The 24,174-nt window shown below is 40.3% G+C and overlaps 1 protein-coding gene across 1 annotated transcript; it reads right to left on the reverse strand.

The window, feature by feature from the left end:
- Positions 1–4,758: 4,758 nt before the first annotated feature.
- Positions 4,759–23,814, reverse strand: LOC137290890 (uncharacterized). Its single transcript, XM_067822061.1, has 2 exons — positions 23,725–23,814; positions 4,759–6,234 (listed from the first exon to the last, which is right to left on the reverse strand). Exon 2 carries the CDS (start codon positions 6,230–6,232, stop codon positions 5,765–5,767), a length of 468 nt encoding a protein of 155 aa, XP_067678162.1. The 5' UTR covers positions 6,233–6,234; positions 23,725–23,814; the 3' UTR covers positions 4,759–5,764.
- Between the last annotated feature and the right edge of the window lie 360 nt (positions 23,815–24,174).

Below are 24,174 nucleotides of genomic sequence, written 5' to 3' on the forward strand. Positions count from 1 at the left end.
TTAGAAAAAACACTCGATTTTCTTCACCTATTGGACGTTTTTTTTTTAAACATGAAGAAAAAAAAGGTAATGTGGAAATGAACTGTTACATTAAAAAATGAGAACCCTCTTGGCAAGTTGTTTTCTACATCGATTTAGTTCCTGATACGGAAGTAAACTGAAAAAGTACAGCCAACATATAATAGTTTTGTTCAGCAGCTAATAAAAATACTATCTGTAGAGTGATGATAAAAGAACGATAAAAAACACCCGGATGAATAAATATATTGACAACGGAGTCACAAAATCTGTCTACATACTGAAATTAAAGTTACCCCTCGTGGTTGCGTCAGACGAGTCAAGAAATCAATATGATGTAATTTACAAGTGATTTAATTTTCCGTCCTAAACGTGGGTGGATGGATCTTTTGTGTCGTAATTCTTATGGGCGTTCTTCAAGCACGGCCCAAGCCTAAAATGATGAGTTGGAATCGCGGCTCGCCTAGATAATGTTCCTGTTTGTTAGCACTATATGAAAATGGTAAGTGTCTAAGACCTGCATCGGTTCGTACCTTTCTCCAACATCATGTTGATATAATTGGAAACGGTAGAAAAGCGGCGGTACTCCCAACTCACTCACTCTCTTTCACGCATCTCAAATCTGTTCCGTAAGTCTGCAAACATATACGATGTGACTCTACAAATGGATCTCTGCCGGAGATAGAGTTATACAAACTTAATAAAAACGTCCATATATTCTCGAGGACTTATTTCCGAATCTAAATTAGAATTTTCCTATTACAGCCTACGGTATCCGTCAGAAACTGGAAGTCCAATAAGTAATTTCACATTACTGTTGCTGTAGTCATTTATCTTGTAAGACTGCTCGAAGTGATTCTAAGGAATTGAGTAACGCAGTCACCGGCAGCTATCTGTAACCCTTTGACTTTAGAGGACATTATTGCGTATTGGAGTGGGTTGGGAGTAACGCGGCTATTTACAGTGTACAAGTTATACCACGATGTGTCGGCTTGATGTGAGGGGAGAGCCTGGCTAGCAACCCTCGAAACGTTCTTAGCGCTAACTTCTTAAACCCATTCTTAACATATTGGCCACAATCAAAGATAAGAATTCTTAGGGTTACGAACGTTATGAGAATAAAGGCCCCGGACGCAGATATTTACCACGTTGGTGCAACGGGCGGTACTGCCAACAGGGAGTCGTAGCTGACGTTTCTATTATACGTGACACCGTGTTATCCATGTCCTTCCTTCAGTGTTCTAGTTACTTAGAACTAAAATACAACTATATGATGGTAAAAGCAATGTTTTCGGTTTCTTCAAATACAAACAGAAAATTTTTAAAATCAAACAAAAAAATCAAATTAACATGCAGTTATTTACATTCTTCTTCCAATGATATGCACAACTTATTCAGTTTAACGCGGGCGGTGGGTAGCCTAGTGGGTAAAGCGATCGCTCGTCACCGTGTTCCATTCCCTACGTGGGTACAATGTTCGAAACCCATTCCTGGTGCCCCCAGCCGTGATATTGTTTGAATATTGCTAGAAACGGCGTAAAATCATAGTCACTCACTTTGGTGCAACTGAGCATGGTGCTCAAAAACCTAGAGTGAGTGAGTATGGTTTTACTTCGCTTTTAGAAATGTTCTATCAAAATCACGGCTGGGGACAGTCCTGGGTATTCGGCGTGACGAGTAAACGCTTTAACCACTAGGCTACCCCACAGACCTCTATATCCAAACGTTAGGGTATCTTGACCCATAAAACGTTAAATGATAGTACTGGCAGTATATACACAATTAGTTTAATACTCATATATGTATTAGTATATAAATTGTTATTCTGATATATTATGTATCAGTTTATAGAATATTGTCACTGCTGTACATGGAACGATTCTTGTATCTTGTATCTACACTTGTGACGCATGAGTGAGATTAATCGTGACCAGGAGAATGATCTTGTCGGGATGAAATCTGTTTGATCAGTTGTGTGTTGAATCTGGGAGGACAGCTGTACACGTCGTGATTGATGCATGCGACCAACACCATCAGCAGTTTCAATAGATGAGGTGTAAAGTTAAACGTACAGACACACGCAAAGGACATTCGCGATGTGCTTCAACACGGGCAGAGTGTGACACTGATGAGCGATGAACGTTGTCCACGATCGGCATTAAACAGACCAGCGAGTGAATCGGTCAGTCTCGAATAAGGTATCAGTCTGGCACCAGAAGAAATGCTGCGGTTTCTGCACATCGAGGAAGTTGACTGGGGATAGCCTAGAGGTTAAAGCTGTCTCTCGGCAAGCTGAAATCACAACCCTGGTACGATTCCTATTACTCTGTGGGAAGTTTATCTCAGTATCCTCAGCCGTGATACCACTTGATTGTTCGTGAACTGAGGTGCGTGACACCATTAAGTTACTTAGTCGCTTTCAAATGAATGTGAAGATCCAGGTTAGAACATGTCTTCAGTAACCCATGCTTGTCGTGACTAGTGGAGGTCCGGGGTAGAATAGGCCTTCAGCAACCCATGCCTGCCAAAAAAGGCGACTATGCTTGTCGTAAGAGGCGACTAACGGGATCGGGTGGTCAGGATCGGTTGCCTTGGTTGACTCATGTCATCGGTTCCCAATTGCGCAGATCGATGCTCATGCTGTTGATCACTGGATTCTCTGTGATTAATTACTGGATTATTTACATACCGCTACCATATAGCTGGACTATTGCTGAGTGCGGCATAAAACTGAACTCACTGACTCCATGCTTGTAATTAGCGACTAGCGGGATCGGGTGGTCAAGTTCGCTGACTTGGCTGACACGTCATCGTATGCTAAATGTGTTGATATATCGCCGTGCTGTTGATCACTTGATTATCTGGTGCAGACTCGATTATTTACACACCGCCGCCATATAGCTGAAATACTGTTTTATGCAGTGTAAAACTAAACTCGCTCAATCTCGCTCGAAATGAATATACCAGTATATTAAATACTGTCCACATTTATTCGTATCCTTGTGTATTTCTGACAAGCTTCAGATACCTGTATCTCTTTCATGGTAATTGGTGGGCATGTGTTTGACATTTCTCTTCAAGTTAGAAGATGATAGTAGGGTAGTGATTAAAGTGTCCGCTCATCACGCCGAGGACCAGAGTTCAATTCCCAACATTGGTTCAATGTGTGAAGTCCATTTCTAGTGTTAAACTCGATGCAAACCCGTATAGTCATGATCAGTCCTTGTAAGATACGCCGAAATTGCGTCGGAAAGACAACTTAAATCAAATGTAAGTGATCTTCGGTTAAACCATTCCCAGTTCACAAAGTTCAGCTTTACAGACCCAAAGTCTGATATTATGGCCGCATCATTAACTTAATACGAAAACGAGACTTGAACAAGTTATCTCCCCTGAACTACGTGGATCTCATTACCACAGAGGAAAATCATGCTCATTAGAACTCATTAGAGTGGAAATGCGAGCACTGCTAATTCTGTGGAGTATATAATACTTTATCTATGTTCCTGATATTAACGACTCCAGTGCATGATATTTGTCTTCCCATTAGCATCCCTGTGAGAGGGGAATACTGCCCTAGTTTTAGTACGTGTGGATTATGCAAGTTCCGTATTAACTACGTCTCCTATAGACAGCACATCACGCCAGGAGTTAAAAAGTTTAGATGGGTGTCTGTTGCACGAACAATTTTTACAGCTCACCATCATTTACGCTCCTCAATTATACAGAATCTGTCAGATCACAAAACGAGGACCTGATAACACGAGAGGAAAACTCAGATACTAAGACCTTCATGCACGTAGTATCTCAGATTTGAACAATCTTCATACCTCAATAAAGTCAGCACCACATCTTCAGTAAGTTCGCCGTAAACTGATAACAACGTTATTTGCATGTCAAGAGTAGACAGCCACGAGAATTGTAGACATTGTATGTGGCAAATGAGTACATGTTCACACGATTATGAGAAAACGTAGAGCGTATAGTTGTACAGGTTGATAGTATCATCATCGTCGTCGTCATCAGCATCATCATCAGCAGCAGCAGCAGCAGCAGCAGCAGCATCATCAGCATCATCATCATCATGATCATCATCATCATCTGTGAGATGCGATTGGCCGTGTGCTCTGACTGGCGACGTGGTTGACAACGTGTTATCGTGCGGTGTTGCTCATGGTACCAGTAACTGATGCATTTGGTCCAGATTCGACTGTATTTAGTCACAAGCTATGGTTGATGAGATCGGATCTCAACAACAAACACGCAATCAAGCGGAATCCTGTTTTAAAAAATTGTCAGCGTGCTGTTGTACAAAACGATCTTTACGCTAGGGTGAGTATAACTCCCCTGCCATAATGTAGACTTAAAACTAAGGTTGCTTTGTACAACGGCGGGACTTGTGAAAAATTGCTTAATCTAGTAATTTGATTTTAAAAAGGCCTCAAAAGTGGGCTGTCCAGTCTGTGTATGAAGCAGTAAGTCTCCTCAGACCGTATCTTCCATCAAATCGCGTACCTTAGGCCAGGTACAGCTACTTGTATATGATCACAAAGCACTGTTTCGTGTTGGGCGCAAGTAGACCTAATTTCACTCTATAGCTCAAATTGTGCCTTTAGGAATTGCTAAACAATATGATATTAATATGATATTAACACATAAATGATACTGACAACAATACGGTGTGAACGGAACAGTATATTAATAATTTTTTATAAGAAAAGATCACATAGACCATAAATGTTGATGTTTTAATGCAATTAGTGAGATACGTAAATCACACATGAAAGTTTCCTTCGCAATCACATCTCAAAACGTAAAATACCGTTTCACAAAAACCTTTGTAAAAATGCATGCATTGCAAGGGCGATTGAATATGAAATTTAGAATTCTTTAGAATGCATTTATCATATACTGGATACATTAATTGATACTAAAAACCTCAACAAACCTCAACCTCAAATGAAGCACTTTCACACTTTGGATTCCTATATGAGTTCATTGTTTCTGAAAACTGGCAGTCTGGTAGATAGCAGAAAGGAGTGAGTTACTTCATATCTGACTATACTGCTACCAGTAGCCGATGTTAAGATAGTGACACGAGACAAAAACGTTTATGGAAACTGGTGATTTCTGTTTTGGTCTTCAAGCATTCCAGAGTACACAGGCGATGATTGGATACATAAATATCTACACATATTAAAAAAGGGGGTAAGGTAGTAAACGAACTATAAAATCAAATTTCCTTCCTTGCCGAACCAGGCAGAAAGTATGAAGTTATAATATAGCTAGTCTAATTTGTCTATGTACATGTACTGTATGTACTATATTATAATAAAAGGCGCGTAATGAAATGGACATTCGGTTCATAAGCAGTACGTCATCGGCTGTGTGGAGTTCGATCGGGTGCAGGATCTGCAACATGTGAACTCTCAGATGTTGAAGTGAATGGATGCACATCCGCTAAGATCCGTTTTATCGCAATGGAGATCTTGATTGTCAGATATAGCTTCTTGACTCAGCGCCCAGTGTATTTGAAGCACATTCTGATGACGTAAGAACTGAAATCTGATTGGTCAGTTGGAGGGAAGCATACAATACATAATTTATAACAGTCATTGGTAACACTACGATCGGCAAGGATGAAAACTTTGGAAGCCATTTATCCCCATAAACTTTGGAAGCCATTTATCAGGATGAAGCCATTTATCCCCCTTGCCCTGAGGGGATGTTGCAAGCACTACACACATTATTTCTTTAAAACCACACGAGGGACACCGAAATACACAAACTCCTTTGTCCCCAGACAGACCGCCCCACTCTGATCAGATCTTTCGCTTCGTCCATAAGATTTTCTATGTCCACTTTGAAAGTTTGATGACGTGCTAGTCTGTTTGGTCGGGTTCATCATGGACTCTGCTATTTCCCTTGATCCTTTTTCGTGTTTGATCAAACGTTTCAAAGGAACGTTAGTTAATGATTTGCCAAGTGGGTGCTCCCGGAAGTCCTGTTCATTGAAAGATTTGGCTTCATCGACAATCTTGCCATTTACTGCACTTCTCCACATGGTCCATAGATGAAGGTTCTTCATCGGGTCAAATGCCTTCTTAAGTTCTTCCTCTGGTTTTATCTTTCCTTTCACGGGCCTGTCCGGCAAACGGTCAGTGTCCGAAATCTTTGACCTCCTTGTTGAGGCGGTAGGAGGTTTCTTTGCCATAGCTGAAATATGAAATGAGAACATATGTTAGAACATTTACCGATGATCCTTTCACAGTGCAACCTTTACCAACGTTAACCTCAACTTCGATTATTTAACACTGAACGTCGGGTACCTTAGTAACTTACAATCACCTTGTAAGATTTGTGAAAGGAGGTCCTGATCACAAATAACTGTGTGTAGCTGATGGATGCTGATTGTATATACATTGTAAACTGTAAGAAACAGAACGGATTCACGGATTTTTGATAAAGCAAAGTGTGTTGTGTGAGTATGGCGTTACGTTCTTATCAATATTTCAGCAATGTCACGGCGAGGGACACCAGCAATGGGTTTCACACTTTGTATCTATGTGGGAAATCGATGCTGTGTCGTAGCGTGACTAGCGGAAGCTTTAAACATGGGGCTACCTCACCGCCATTATTGTAGCTGAAAGGAAGCAAACTAGATCAAGGCAATTTGAAGATAATGTATTTACACGGGCATCTCAGCTCTCTTCGGACTTGCTTGTTTTATGACTTTATTCAGCCTAGTCACGTTCTCTTAACGTTTATGATGTCTTGGTCATATTCTGTTTCAAGCATATGTTTAAATGTCCGGCACGCAAGGATAGGTCAATGCCTGCATATAAATACAGTATCTGTTGGGATATTTACTGATAAATATGTGAATATAAACGAGCGGTCAGAAACTACACAACAAACCTGGCAACGCTCCCGTCTGTACGCTATAGAGTCAGATTTGACAATCGGGAATCTAGACAAATATAATTATTGTTTACATTTAAGTATGTGTTCCCGAAACTAGTTGTTTGACATGGGCGTAGCTGAAGTCGTTTTTCGACTAGGCAACATGGTTCATATGAAGTGTGACGCAATCTCGCGAAGACAAGTAGCACCCTAAAACTCGGTGAAGATAATATTCAATATTTCAACCTCAACACCACTACGTCTTTTACCAAATTACCAATCTGTGTGGGATGTCTGACTGCATTTCCAACCGTCACGAAATACATTGACTAGGAAGACTACAGCCAAACGTGATTTCTCATATACAAAAGGAGCATCTATTTGATGTAACGGGCCAATCACGAATCAACGCGCATGGCCAATGTTGCCAAAGTAATAATTTTACATTGTCACAATAAAAATAAACAATTATCATCATCATCGTAGATAATATTTATATCTGCTACTTACAAGACAATATCAGAGACTTGTTTTCGGTAGGTAAAGTTCTTTACACTGCATTGAAAAGTAAGTAACCCTTGCAAATATAATGAACTTATTCTACGTAGATGAAAGTAAGAAGATGAATGTATTTATATTTATCTATATGCATGATATATATACTCATGGAAACAAATAAGAGAACACATGAAAGTGCAAGACGTTTAGTGTTTCTTTATTCTTTTCCATGTTTCTCCACAAGCTTTGTATTTCACTGTAGTCCTGAAAAGAATATACGTACATTTGTACTTTCATGTGTTCCCTAACTCGTTTCCATGGGTATATGTTTAGAATGTGGCAGTTATAATCTTCCATAGGAGTGAATGGGAATGCAAGCATCTGACTCGCAATTATAATGATGGACACATGGGAACCTAGATGGACCCATAAAGACAATGAGATTGAGCAGATGGGTGGGGATACGCGTATATAATGAAGACATTGATAGAAATATCTGAAAGTTGTTCGACAAACAGCTGCAGACGTACAGATATGGAAGAAACGTATACATGCAGATGGGAGACACATAGGTAACAGCTTTAGCCGACACGGTAGAATATCGGGAGTCTAGTCCGGTGAGATTTCTAGGCCTTCAAGGAAAATGCAGTGTGACCGAAAGGTCTTTCATGGCAGAATTCCACATAACGTCATCAAAATTTACACGTAACACCAGTAAGCTAAGCATGCACATGTATACGTTACAATCAGATTGTGAAATCAGATATCTCGTCAAAATGGCTATTCCAGCCATTCCGGGAAATGAGTAAAAGGGTCAGCCATTTCGCACATTAACGGTCGCTGTCACTGCTAGTAGCAATAAGTGATGGTGAAATTGTGCAACAGTATCGCGCTCTGTGTGTGTGTGTGTGTGTGTGTGTGTGTGTGTGTGTGTGTGTGTGTGTGTGTGTGTGTGTGTATAACTTCTTATTAGGTAAGCAGGGAGACACATGGTTAGATATACAGACAGTTTTGTTGACATGCATGACACAATTAGAACATTGTTCCCAAAAAGAATAAGTTGAACCAAAGATTTGGTTCGGTATGATGTCGTCAGGATTAACAGGACTTTGCCGTATCTGTATTTACAGATGTATGAGGAAACAGACACAGACAGGGTGAACACATGCACCTTTAAGAAACAGACAACTCGTCATCTACTCTGCTGATCTACATACATCACTACATGAATACCGGTAAGGCAGGGTCGATAGAAATAGTTAGCTATAGGTGATAAATATAAACAAAAAAGAAACATACATGCAGGTGGATGGTGGACTGGATGGACACATGCACACAAATGACCGAGGTTCGCAGAGTTTCGCAAGAACTGCCTATGAAACCTGTATCGAGGATACCCGCCCACGATGAGTTCCTACAGACGGCATACACAATCAACAACTTGCAGGGGCGTGGTGAAATAGTTCAGTCTTTGCTAGTGAGATTTCCGTTTTTCAAATCTTATTACTGTTCCACCCAGGTCAAGAATAATCAAGTCTTTATTTTGTTTGTTTAACATTTAAGACTCCCGATACTTCAGATGCCATATTTATTAGTGTCATGGAGGCTTAATGCTACTTACTCTTGTGTAATCTTTTGAGGAGTAAGTCCGTCGGGGTTTGAGATATGTTTTCACTCGTGCCATAGGGTACATTATAAGACCAGTAAAGGTATTAGATCTGGAGCTGGATCATGCAGACTTATATCAGCTACATCCAGGTATTTAAACATACAGACAGTTGCTGATCTTAGAAGTTGTGATTAACATGTCTGCACAAAGACTTTCGTCATTTGGCACAACGTCCCCAAGTTCCTCAATACCTCACAACAATAATTATCGTAAAACATCTATCATGACTGACTCAATCTATAAATTAGTTGCAATATGCAAGTCCATTTGCTGGGTAGCCATTACAGAGTAGATACCCCGTGGAGCGTGTGACTGATTGCATGACATATGGAGGGTGGTTTATAGTCACATCAACAGCCGCTTTGCGTGATAGCTGAACGAGGATACAGTTATGAAATTAACATAGCACTATGCATTGTGGGCGATTTTCCTTTATACAACCAACTAGGATGAATATCCATTTATACAGTGATAAATTACACGTTTTTGAAATTTTTCAGCATCTCATGCTTGTCGTACAAGGCGACTAAAGGAATCGGGTACTCAGGGTCTCTGACTTGGCTGACACATGTCATCATATCCTGGTTGCATGGAGAGATCCTCATGCTATTGATCACTGGATTTTAGTGCAGACACGATTATTTACAGGTTACCGCCATTAAGCTGAAATATTGCAGAGTATGGCGTAAAACTAAACTCACTCACTCACTTACACATTACACGAAAAGAATGGTTTGCGGCGTGGAACAAGAAAAAAAAACAAGAGTCAAGAATATAATTTTTCACAGTGACTCCATTCAGTGCCACATGACCACCCATACCAGCATGAACACAATATCATTATCAGTACTCGGGTATGTAATAGCGTGTACTGAGCAGAAAATAACCTGACTTGGCTCCCTCTTGTGAAGTGGAAACTAAGCATTGCTCAGTACTTAATATCACACGAATCTGACATGTCCGATGAAAAGATCGCCCCCTGTCCAACGGCAGAAGGTGTTCAGGTGGGTGTGGGGAATGAATGGGTCAGAATTCATACAACCTACACACCGAGAGCTTCCATGCGAAGTACATGTTCTGCAAAGAGATCAAGCTGCACGAGTGCGAGAGGGGGTGAATTGAGCAACCACGCGGGAAACATTCTTTTCCATAAAATGCTTGTTTGAGTGTTACGCCAAGAGCCATAACTTAAATGTTTATGAATGCTGTTTGTGTGGGGTAGGTATGTGCATAACGGGATATACACTTTTATCACTTGTACCACTCGACGTCATTGCCTAGTTACCTTGAAGTCAGAGGTACAAAGCACGTTACACTGAGTGGTCGCCAATATCAGAGCGCATAGTGTACAGAAGAAATGGCGTAAGTCCCTTTATGTTGGTACGTTTCTCTTTCAAAAGGAAAACTGCTAATACACGCTTCTGTCGGGTATTCAATGTGTAATAAAGGGCTGTGCAGTTGTGAAAGAACATTATATTATATATACTACCCATCAAACGTTTAGCGTCACTTAAAGCACTCACTATATGTTATGTATTTGGTTACACCGAAAATGAATTTCTCCACTATCCTGGGGACTTCAACTGCACATTTTCTGCAGATGAATTGCATGATAATCAAGCATCAAATTGCTGACAAGCATGTGCAAATATCGTGCATAACAACAGCTGCATTTTGTTGTAAAGTGTTGTTAAGAATTTAACAATTTTCACTGCTTTTCATCATTTATTGATCTCATGACAATCGTTTCAAGGGTATGAATTTGTTTTACAATGGAACAGTTCATAAGTAAACAGTATCTTGAAACAATATGAAAAAAACTGCAAAATGTAATTTAGAACAGTTGACTGAAGAAAGTGGCTACATTTGCACTAGTGAGTCTAATCTTCTGATGGATAGTATGATTTCCACTAAAATGTGGGTGTAATAAGTGGGTGTAATAGCATACTGTTACGAACTCTAAATACAGTTCGACTAACCGTGGCTTGTTATATATAGTTATATGTCCAATTGGCAAGGGCAAAACAACCAGTTCGACACATCCATCAGTTCGTTATAAACGATAAAACGATAAACGATAAAAAAACAGGTTACTCGTTACATTGAGTGGAATACTACCAGCTATTCACTGTTCTCGAGGGTACATGAACATCAACCCACGGGACCCGAGGGACCAGTGAACAACGTATTTATCTTACCGAACACCTCAATGCTAATTTTGAACTGTTTGAAGTGTGGATATTGGATCATAGTAAGGAGTACCGGAGTTAGGAAACATTATTAACACGAGAGCCAAACGAAGTTCAGCATTTCCAGCGAGTAACATACTAGAAAATGTAACTTGTTTATAAGCGGGGTTCATTGATTGAATCAGCCAATCAGAAAACATTTATGTGTGAGGTAAGGTAAATAACATTTTCTCTTAGCTTGAACACTTTTCTGACGTGTCCATAGAGCCGCCGGATATGGTGTTGGACTCCCTACTGTGATATCATGGGGCATGGGGTGGGGCGGCTGTTCTTTTGTCAAGAGTAGGATAAAACAATATTCACACACCCAAGTCAGCAAAAAGTAGCGATAGCTTGTGAATCTCGTTAGTAACCTCCAACACCGACAACATGTCCAGTTTGTTTGTAGACAATAAAATAACATGAGCTGGAACACTGGGTGGAGTTTCATGCGATATGCTGTCAATACATACTGACCTTTTGTTTTATTATACCGCCCATGTGAAGAATAAACATACAATATGCACTATGTTGGCAAGTAATGGTGTTGACAGTGCTTGAATCCACAAAGCAGTGTCTGGCTACAATCCATGCTGCCTGCTTTGTTTAAAAGAAAAATATACCCATAACTGTCGAAAGCTTCATAATTATGTTTAATGAACGTTGTTTGCATTTACGTTGAGTCCTGACATCATTAGAACACTGCCGAAAAACTCATGTATCAGTCATCCTGTTCTGCCAGGCCCCAAACTCAAGTGATTTGTTGAAGTAATGCTCGGGGATCTGCTTCTTTCCAGCCTTGTCTCCTCGACTACCGCCTTCAAGCCAATCTTTGAGCTCTTACTCGTTGAAGATATGAGCATCAGACATATTTCCGTAAGCATCAACGTCAACTCACAGGAACTTGTAACTTCAATCCACAAAGACCATGACGACCACAGAGAAGAGTTAGTGAGTTTAGTTTTACGCCACACTCAGCAATATTCCAGCAATATGGTGGAGTTATGAAAATAATAACAATTAAGCCTGGAAGTAGCGCCTTTCTCATACATGTACCGTCCTTGTGTATTCTTGGTCCTACTCTCTGCACCAACTGATGGAGCATGGCAAGCTCTATCCTGAGGCAGTTGAAACTCAACTCTGAGCTCCTCCATCAGTCTTGTGCAATGTCCATACAACCTCCTCCTTTAATCAGTCTGACATAGTCTGGTCTGGAATCTCCTGGGTCTCTTCCACATCTCTTCGAAAAGGTCTTGCTGAAGGTCATCTGGAGCAATGCAACATGGTCCATGGGGTCAGTACTACACAAGAGTTCGGCAGAGACTGATGAATAGTCAACAGGTTTTTATACTCCATCGTGGAACACTCCTGGGACATTCTTGATGCATTTCGGACATTCGTGCTATTCGGATGGTGCTATTGATGCAGCAATCGTCTAAATACATTTCAAGTATTCTCAGTGTATTCTAACGGCATTCAAATTATTCCTTCTGTATTCCCATTCATTCGAGCGGCATTCGTGATGTAGTACGCTTGGCTTGTCAATCATTCGAGACAGGTTCTAAATGCGTTCTTAGTATTCCAACACCATTCTTACAAAGTTTGAATTAAAATGTTTACTTTGACATTCTCTCCCGAGTTCGGTTAGAACTTTGGAAATAACATATATTTCTCCTTGATTCATATCAATTCGAAAGGAGACTTAAAAGTTGATTTGAATAGCATTTTACGATGGTCACTACAAAACCTGCACAGATATCCATAGTTTATTCAGTGTGATAACCCGATCCCGTTAGTTGCCTCTTACGACAAGCATGGACTGGTTCACTTGGTGTTATTGTGATTTTCAGTGTTCGTAACTGGCGAACTTTCTAACGTATTCATATCCAGAGAAATCGTCATATTATAACTTCATAACTTCAAACGAATGCATGTGTGTTGTAGTCTCAACAGACAAACCCGCCCATTTCGTAAACCGGCGATACACGTACACGCACAGACACATCACACACCCCTTGGTATTTAACTGGGTGCGTTCATATAATTATTATATATTCGTCCATCCCATTTTGTGCTACCGGCTATTTTACCAACATAACAAATAACGGCTAACGATTTTTAACATAAGTATACAGAGCTTGTCTGACTTTGATATTTGCACACAGCTACAACACAACACAAGGCTGGGCATCGTGTTTTCAGAATCAAACATAAATCGTTCCTGTTCATACATCATGGTATAGGGCGGGTCCAGTCGCCAGCAGCACGATACTGCTCTCATACAGATGGGTGTGGACACGGGTGGAGACCACGATCGCTACCATATTCAATGACGTATCATTTGAGCTTTGTAAATAATACACTGACATCTTAACGTTCTATAATAACGGGCGTTGTTTAACGGAGAAAACAGACGTCACACCGGAGAAGCATAATAGAGCATGTCAATATCATTGACAGATTATGAAATTTACATGCGAGACCATACCGTTGTAGGTAGTGTGGTACACATTGTTCAACGGTGGTGTTTTTGACAACAAGCACATCTATTTACTCCACAAGCGCACATCGTGCACAATCACCCCGTTTGCACATAACATAAACACGTGTAAATATGTTCTTAATGGACATGAAAGCATATGCAAAATACAGAAAAGATCACGGGGTGTGGTTCAAACATATTTCTGTATATCCCATGTACTACTTTTTATCGAGTCTATCTATATATGCACTTCTCTCAATTTTACTTTTTCAAAAAGGTCCACTGTAAATACTAGACCCAAATGTTTTATAAAAATATTTTCAGGTAAACAGATTAATGTGCTCATGTAAGCGTTATAATCTCTTTAGTTGCTGTAGTCATTGACAAAAGACTTCTGTGTTATCAAATCTGTGTACATGATTGTATGTACGTTTTCCCACGGCTGTTGAGAAAAACATAGGTGTGCATTTATTCACTTGCGTGATAACAGTACAGGTAGCAATCAGGAAACTTTTACAGAGGTTGATCTACTGTTGTGTTTCATTCTCGTAGTCGAAGTCACAAAGAGCGTTTCATTTATAACCGTTTTCCAAGCAACGTCATTCAAAGAGACTATGTATGGGACCACCCCTCTATATCATGTTGTTAGTTACTATCAGGGATCAATGTCAGTGTCACTGTGTTCTAGAACCTGCTCAATGCATATCTCATTATTATCAATCAAAGACGTTTAGATAGCGTGACGCTCTATGTGTGAATGAATAGTATACATGTACATAAATAACTCAAGCAATATAACACTAGTCATAAGTATGAGTGTGAGTGAATTTAGTTCTACGCCGCATTCAGAGAACCAGCAAATATTCCAGCTATATGGCGGCGATCTGTAAATAATCGAGTCTGGAGCAGACAATCCAGTGATCAACAGCATGCATGAGCATCGATCTGCGCAACTGGGAACCGATGACATGTCAACCAAGTCGGCGAGTCTGATCACCCGATCCCGTTAATCGCTTCTTACGACAAGCATAGTCGCCTCATATGGCAAGCATGTGTTGCTGAAGGGGTATTCTACCCCGGACCTTCACGGGTCGGTCATAAGTATGACACCACAGACTGTCCGTAGTTGCGTTTATCACGGAGAGGTGTTTTGTGGAGTGGAATTGAAAATATGGTAACGGGCGAGAGGGGATGAGTGAGTAAATTTGGTTTTAACGATATTCCAGCACTGTCAAGGAGGGGGGTGACGAAATTGGTCCTCACACTTAGTACCCATGTAGAGAATCGAACCCGTTGTTTTGGTGTGATGAGCAAACATTTCTCCCACAAGGCTACCTTATTGTCCCAAATGTGAGAAAGAAAACTTTTAGCCAGGTTTTAACCCATGACGTACATCGTTTTTATGCCCCACGTCATGATTGTAATATTTAATGCTTAACATCAGTGTTTCAAACTGATCACAATGATTACAAAAATTCAGAAATGGTACGAACATTGGTTATACATTCGACTAAGGAGTGCACACACTCATGATGTTAGGCCACAGGGTCACCAATGGTTTTAAGATAGAATGAATATTATTTTATGTCACGGTTACGTATGCTACGTATAAACATTTCGCATTATTTCGATACCTATACGATATCTGCCTAATCTCCTAGTAATATACGGTTGCGGGAACAGTGGAGAAAGGATGGCTACTCGCCTCAATTCCATGTGCTTAGAAGCAATGGAAACATATAAACATGGGTTCGAATCCCGGTTCACCCACAGTGTGTTTTTCAGCATCATACCGTATTCGTATCTCACATCAAGGTGGTGGATGTCTACGATCTTTATCACGTCGGTCTGACCTCGTACATTAAAGCGACACTTTTAGTTTAGTTTTACGACACTTTTAGCAATATTCCTGCATTATCGCGCCGGGGGACACCAGAAATGGGCTTCATACATTGTAACCATCTGGAGAATCGAACCCAGGTCTTCGGCGAAGAAAACCGAACGTTTTAACCACTAGGCTACCCCGACGCCCCGACACGTCGTGACAAAACTGGGGTACTTCTCAAAACTTGTTAATCCCATCTCACTCACTCACTCACTCACTCACTCACTCATACAGACTGGTAAAAATCAATACAAGACAGATATCTGGTACAACGCCAGTCCCACATTTCGAAGAAGATGATCATCAATGAGACGGGCTGTTTTCAAGCATGGTAACACCAAGATACCTAGAGGTAAGATATCTAAAATACTACTAGAAAGACAACAAAAAATATGATATGTGAGATCACATCCTTACAGATAAACAGCTGTCAATCCCTTCACAACTCATACCTGGAAACATTTGTGGAAATACACACAGTGAGGAAATGAAATAGGTGACAAGTATCAAGCATACCACTGTGGGGAAACTAGGATTTAAATAAGTGACAAGTATCAAGCATACCACTGTGGGGAAACTAGGATTTAAATAAGTGACAAGTATCAAGCATACCACTGTGGGGAAACTAGGATTTAAATAAGTGACAAGTGTCAAGCATACCACTGTGGGGAAACTAGGATTTAAATAAGTGACAAGTGTCAAGCATACCACTGTGGGGAAACTAGGATTTAAATAGGTGACAAGTATCAAGCATACCACTGTGGGGAAACTAGGATTTAAATAAGTGACAAGTGTCAAGCATACCACTGTGGGGAAACTAGGATTTAAATAGGTGACAAGTATCAAGTACATCATTGTGAGGAAAAAATTAAATAGGTGAAAAGGATATAAATAGGTGACAAGTATCAAGCATACCACTGTGGGGAAACTAGGATTTAAATAGGTGACAAGTATCAAGTACATCATTGTGAGGAAAAAATTAAATAGGTGAAAAGGATATAAATAGGTGACAAGTATCAAGCATACCACTGTGGGGAAACTAGGATTTAAATAGGTGACAAGTATCAAGTACATCATTGTGAGGAAAAAATTAAATAGGTGAAAAGGATATAAATAAGTGACAAGTATCAAGCATACCACTGTGAGGAAACAAGAATTTAAACAGGTGACTAGTGCCAAATATATCGCTGTGAGGAAACTAGGATTTAAATAAGTGACAAGTGTCAAGCGTATCACTGAAATACTAAATTCTGGTAGGAGAAAGAGCTGTTGCACTTTGCTTGCATCCTTAATATCTATAATTTTGGAGTTGCGTTGTACATCATAACACATGACAGATATCAAGTAAAATTTATTATAAATATGATTGATTTCGTGTGGAGTTAAAGAGTGCATATACGCCAAATGTTTCCATTTTTCTTATTGTGCATTTGTTGCAGATCATACGTTTTAATTATTTTGATTTGAGAATAAAGTTTAAGGAATAAAGATGCTGACCCAGATTTCTATGAAACTGCAACTATAATCCAAAATACAGAGGTAGATAGCACTTTTTATACAAAGCGAAAACCCGACCAACCTTAACTCAGTCATGTCAAGTTGTATGACAAACGCAACGGTGCACCAGTATTGCTGACTGTGGAGAGAAGTTGTAAAGTCACCAAACAAAATCTGCGTTCTATATAAACCTCCTGGACAAGGTGCATTTACTGTCTCAGAGTACTTAACCTTACCCTATGGTTGTATTGAGTGAACTACATGCCCCTAGATGTTTCGTAGTTCTATAATTAAAGAAGCAATTCTAAATAAACGGACAGTACCCCAGGCTGCTATTTAGATTTTTAAAGATTGTTTTTACAGTGGACGCTGTCTAAACTGGCACTCATTGGGACTAAAGAACTAGTCCGGTTTAGCCAAAATGATGGATTGCTGAGCTGATGGTAGATGTACAAGTCATGGATGGGAGCTGAGATTGTTTTACCGATGTTGACAACTTGTCGGATTGGACATATGCCGGTTTGACAGTTTCCGCTGTGTATTATTTTAATCATATAGTACTACCTTAGAGATTCATGCAAGTCTAAAGTACAGAGATTGTCGTTATAAACTCCCCCGACAGCGCTTGGGGTATATCGGGTTGCTCTGGTGAATACGCCCCTTTGTTGAAGTTAACCCAGTCTCGTTAACTGACATAGTTTGGTTGGCTGGACCGAATATCTGGACGACGGATAACAAGTTTGGTCAACAGAACTGACCGTCTGATTGTGACGAACATGGCTACAGCTTAATCCGACTGATTGTTCAGTTGAAATGCCTGGCGTTTAACCTAGAGATAAACATGTTTGGGTTTAGGTTAAATTATAGGTCTTACGTTCATGTTTCAGATCCCTGGACACAATGTGACCAAATTCAACAAAATGAGTACCCGAGTCAAAGTTAGCTCTGATGTACATAAGGTGACTCAAATTCAAGTGTGCATGAAGGAAATCGCATCATTGTCGATTTCAGAGAGTATATGGCAAAACTGACTAAAATGATATTTTTTTGGAAATACACAATGCCAAAGTAACCCTTCCTCTTTTTTCTCTAATTGTGGTTGTTTGACATGTATTTCGAGTGAGTGAGTGAGTGAGTGAGGTGGAAAGAAATTTGAATAAACTGTCCATGTTCCAACGTACAATATGGCAACTGAGAATGAAGAAGTTGTTAGCTGGAGACGATGTGATATTGGTAGACACAGTGGGGGAATTCACGGATTCAACTTCCAAAAGAACGTGGGAGTTTTACAGATTACAGTGTGCGAAATAGTTCCAAAATTTTGCAAGCCAGTCGGGCTAGCTATTCCTAAACTTATCTGATCACAAAATACTTCATTAGTCCGATATTTAAAAGTAGACACGGGTTTCATCACTAAACTGATGTATGTTTTTATCAGGCCACAGTCTGGCATGATTTGAGTGTGTTATGTTCAAAATGGCCTCGTGAAATAGCACTAGTCACTCGGGCCAGCAACTGAAGAAGTTTACTGGTCCGTTTGGATTCTTACTAGACACGGACTAGATGATATCCTGGATTTACAGTTTCGTCTTTAAATGTCAGTCAAAGATAAATCCAAAACCTTAATCGTAAATTCGGATGAGATCCATACGTCATGTTGAGTATACGCCACGACGTTCAACACCTGCAGTTGACCTGTCAGCCATGTGAGTATCGACATCTATACGTTTTCTCCCTCATGCTTGTCCTTTCCTCAGTGACTTGATGATACTTTTCATCGATACATTCAGTGACTTGATGATACTTTTCATCGATACATTCAGTGACTTGATGATACTTTTCATCGATACATTCAGTGTGAATGGCAACTGATTCAGCTGCAATGAAAGGGGCATCAACGTGGAACAATGAAGATCGGGAACTAAACAATTTAAAGTACTGCAGTGACAAAATGAGCGAGAGCCAACATAACTATATCAGTGCGACCGTCCGGATTTTGCCGTGTCTGATCCCGGTAACTAAGTCAGTTTGAGCACTTATTGGATGATACTGTCGGGCAGATAGGCAACTTCGACCCAGGTCTTCAAACCACCAATGTTCCTGTCTGCTAAACATTAATGACGTCTAGCACTTCGTACTAACCCTGATGCCTCACACGATGCACTACAGCGTTTTGTCCTTGAGTGGATATGGACCTTTGCCCATGTATTGTTTGTTGTTTAACGCCGCACTTAGCAATATTCCTGCCATTTGGCGGAGGTCAAAACACCAGGGCCCGATTTCTGGAAACAAACTTAAGTCTTAACTCAAATCTCAAACTGAGTTTGACAATTTGAAACAGCTGAATTTTTATCTCAACTGCATTGTTTAGACTGAAAAAGTCCAAAACAACTAAAGAAATCTATCAGTCCAAATTCAGATTGTCTACTATGTTTGAGCTGGATACCAATTTCCTTTCATTCTGGAAAATGCATGTTCCTGCATTTTCTCAAATTTGAGCAAAAACTTGAACTTAAGTCAAAACTCAGACTTAAGTTTGTTTGGAGAAATCTGGGGTAGATCCTGTTAGTCGCCTCGAACGACAAGCACTTCTTGCTAAATACCAAATCTTACCCGGATTTTCACGGGTCCCCTGTCCATGAACCATGTACCCTTGCACCTTTTTTTCTACTTAATGTTTTTTAATTACATTCTCTATCCTACTATTTTAATCTATCCAATCTGTACTAATATGGTAACTATGGAGACCTTGATAAACATGGTCATTGTGATAGCCCCGTCTTTGAAAATGGACCTCTTGCAGAGATCCCTTACGATTTTGAAAGGGGTTTGGTTTTTATTCATTTCATGAGTAAATGAGGTAAATGGTTCACAATCATTGTCGCACCTCACACAAACGGTAAACTTTGAGCTCTCATATGCGTTCGCTACAGGCAGCCACTACAGGGAATAGGGTGGTGAATATGGTCCATTTAACATCAGATATTAGTTGATGGGAAAGCCGTTGTTCCCTCGCGACGGTTACTGGAGATAATTCTGTTGATCTTGTCTAAAGAATACACAGTGCGTTGGCATTCCTTACAACACTGTTTGTTAATTTGCGGGTATATACGAAGACGAATTACTGAAACGGCTGAGTAACACACTGAGTACAAAGACGTTACTGTGTTCCCTGTCCACAATATTGTTGGGTATTTAGTGTTATAGTATAATTGTATAGTGTTACTGCTGAAATATGCAGCTATTGGAAGAGCACATGTGTGTCTCATAGAGAGTTTGCTACATTCGGGCCTCTTTCTTATAACAAATCTGTGTTAGTCCACATCGGGTCCATTTACTGCACGCCCACAAAGTTAATGGATCGGTGATTGGGTGGTCGGTGCCTACAGAGTTTAAGAGTCAACTATCCCAACGTGCATACAGTTCGGTGTTCACTCTGTCAGTCATTGGTTTTCCAGCCAGATTATTTGCCACGCTACGCGTTCGGCTTCAAGTGAAATTTTAAAAGTACCCTTTTGGTCTAACATCCATCTATTTTCCGAACACAGTTTATCTCATAAATGTTTAAAGATTTGCCATCTTGTGTAAGAGGGCGGATGCATTGGGAAAAGTTCACTATTTTAAAACATTTAAAATCTCTAGCCACCATGAAATATTTATTTATGATGGCGGCAATCGTTACTGGTATTGGTGATTCATATAATTTTCAGAACAATTTCCCTTGTACCCCAAATTTGTTTCTGGGAACAGCCAGGGAGGGGTAGTTTTTTGCACTGATGTTCTATATTTAAGTACTACCCCCATTTATATAACGTTCACGTGTGTGGGAAGAGCCCATGATACTTCGAGAACCTGAGAGAATGTGTAGGTTATCGTAGGGGCACTTTACAAGATTTACAATGCAGTACTCGACTTGTCGACTACAGGTTGTTCGAATACGGTTGGCGCATTCAAAATTAAGGATGGTCTGTCTACTAGTAAAACTGCTACTGCTTGGAGATCATTTGAGACCGATGAATTGCTCACTAGACAAAATCAAATAGTGGCAACAAAACCAAATGTTGAACAGTCACGTGAAATCGGAAGACCAACTTTATGACTTGACTCACAATTTTGAACACCCGAATAAAACAGTTATTTTTCAAACGATCATTATTGATCACTGTTCGCTAATTTTCACGAGAGGAGACCATTTGCTGGCAGAACAGCCAGGCAATCAAGCGTGTGTAGTGAAATTTCATACGTGAAAGTCGCACCCCTCGCACCGGGTAGTTTCATCGGTACAAATAATAACAAAGTCAAGTCAAAACATCGGACGATTACCATGGATGACTGTCAGTAATGTAAAAACTTTTAGATGATGGCGGGAAAGATATACATATGTAATGCTGCAGTATTTGGCAGGGTTCTAAGCAATGTCAGCTCCACAACGAGTATCGAACACTTGAAGTCTCAAAGAATCTCAGTCACAAATGTTATTCAAGTTTCATGAACAAACCTGACATTACAGTAAACATTATTGTATGATCCGGAAATGGAACGGAACTCGACGAGGTGCCCACTGTTAAACAAACAGCTGGTCTCTATTAGGATCCGGGTTCGATTCCACCCATGAATGCCCTTTAGGAATACCATTATTTGATTCCACATAATAAAAGGTCTAGGATGATGCTTAAAGTGGTACAACCGCATCTCATTCTCTACCAGAATGTTATGCATAACTCGCTGAACGTTCAATGTTCTCATCGCACGATCCTCATATTCTGGATAATAGGTGATATTCACTGTCTACCTGCGCAAGCTCGTCTCAGTAAACACAGGTAAGCGCGCACGAACGGGTGCTTTCTTTTTTGTTATTTTTTTTAATTATGGATGTGCTCCGGCACTGAAACATGATACAATCATTCGTGTGGGTCTCTTTCGTCTAACGTGCTATATATATCTTTAACAGTAATGTGCACATCAGTTCTGCCATAGGCTTATACGAGGGAATTATATATCTTTTAGTACAGGGTTGGGGGTGTCTGGGTAGAGGTTGTGAGTGTGGGTGGTTGTGAGTTTGACGCATGCCTGAATGTACTTATGTACGTGTGCAAGAAATGTGATGTATGTTCAATATGCATCTTATTCGTCTTAAATGTTTACTGTGATATACGTGTGTTTCATAGGCCAGATGAAGGGATGCTGTGTAAAAGTTTAAATCGCGTCATTACGTACTGCTTACTAGCACGTGACACAATAATTTCTTATTATTATTATGTGACAAACCAAAACAGTTTTCTTCTTCTTCTGTTCGTGATGAACGTTGTTAGTACAATGGGTACAATGTAGAAAGCCCATTCCTGTGCACATTGAAAACAGTTATGGAACAGTTCCATCAGCAATCACTTATACAACAATAAAATAGTCGAAAATATATTATTGCCTGGAAATACAGAGAGATCGCCAAGTACATTCAACATTATGACAACAGGTAGGGTAGAAAAAATCAATATAATCTACTGAATGGATTCGCATAATAAAATCCCGAAAGGCATAAGTGCACTGTGTAATTTTCATTTTTATGGTGTGCATCCATTCTTTATGGCACATGGCGTTGTGATCAAACTGCTGTTGTTGCAGCTGTTGTAAACTACGACGTTTAATTGGGGTGGCTGGGAACCCCGAAAGACGCAAATTAACATCATTACAGTGTGTAGTTTTATGAAACAAGATATTATTTAAAACACACTGTGCATTTTCGCCCTGAATAGTTATACAGCAATAGACAGCCAACTAACTCTCTCTCTCTCTCTCTCTCTCTCTCTCTCTCTCTGACACGCACACAGAGTGAGTGAATGCATTTACGTCGCATTTTGCAGTGCTCCATCACTGTCACTAGGGGCACCAGAAATGGGCTTCACATATTGCACCCATGTGGGGAATCGAACCCGGCGTGACGGGCGAATGCTTTAAGCACTAAGCTACCCCACCTCCCCAGTATAAGAAGTAGATATAATATGATTCAAGTAACAACCTCTCTCCTGTATCTAACACTGTCAACGTGCCATTAAAATGCCGGGGACATAGGTGGCCAGGTGCATCAGCTGGCAATGCTGACTTGTGTACCTTGGGCAAGCCGGAAACATTTCACTGAGGGTTCGAATCCCGCGTCCCCCGATTGTTTCACAGTCTGTCAGCACCACACCTTTACCAGGTGATTTTACCAAACTCTAAATACCCAAGACCTCCATCACCAGGGCTTTCTTGCATATTTCAGTTACCAAGCCGCGCTAGACATGATGGCGTTAAAACTCTTCTCCTCACACCTGTAGAGTTTCACGGGATTATACAGGAATTTATGATATTAGTCATTATTTGTATGCATGAAATATTAAACCCTCAGCATTATTCAAAATAATGTTGAAGTGAAAAACATCGACAATCAACGCCTGATTAAGGAAATAGTATCAAAATGCATATAACATTTTCAACAATGGAGATACAACTCCTGCAATGTTTTCTATAAGGTGTTAATCCTTTGCCCCAAATCGACATTACTCACCTCTTAACCCGTGGAAGGTCACTCGATACCGAGCAGCCTCGGATATACAGCAGGACCACTAATCCTAGCTTCTTGATAGCTTATCCGTGACCGCAACTCTAGTGATAGGAGCCATCTTCCTGTAGCTATATACCCATGTACATTTCAGTCAATCACAGCTGTCTTTGTCCCGTCTTAAAACCGCCATACACATCTTACGGGTAGCGAAGTCCCACCCGGACTTCGAACCGATCGAATACTATCACTAGCTAAGCGACGTAGTTTAAAGACATGGCGTGAAGAAATGTCAACACGGCTTGTCTCTGCCGAATGTCGGAATACAACCACTTGTTGAATACCAAGACATGACTACCCTATACACCCCGACCAGTATGGGAAGTCACGTGAATATAAGAAAAACATGTCCTCTCCGAAACGACTAAACAGTAATACTTGAAACGGGTGAGCGAC

Source organism: Haliotis asinina, chromosome 7 (assembly GCF_037392515.1).
Source record: "Haliotis asinina isolate JCU_RB_2024 chromosome 7, JCU_Hal_asi_v2, whole genome shotgun sequence".
In the NCBI taxonomy this organism is placed as follows: domain Eukaryota; kingdom Metazoa; phylum Mollusca; class Gastropoda; order Lepetellida; family Haliotidae; genus Haliotis; species Haliotis asinina.

What these genes read in the sequence shown, in the direction of transcription:
- LOC137290890 (XM_067822061.1), bottom strand. Translation starts at nt 6,232, where the DNA reads ATGGCAAAGAAACCTCCTACCGCCTCAACAAGGAGGTCAAAGATTTCG.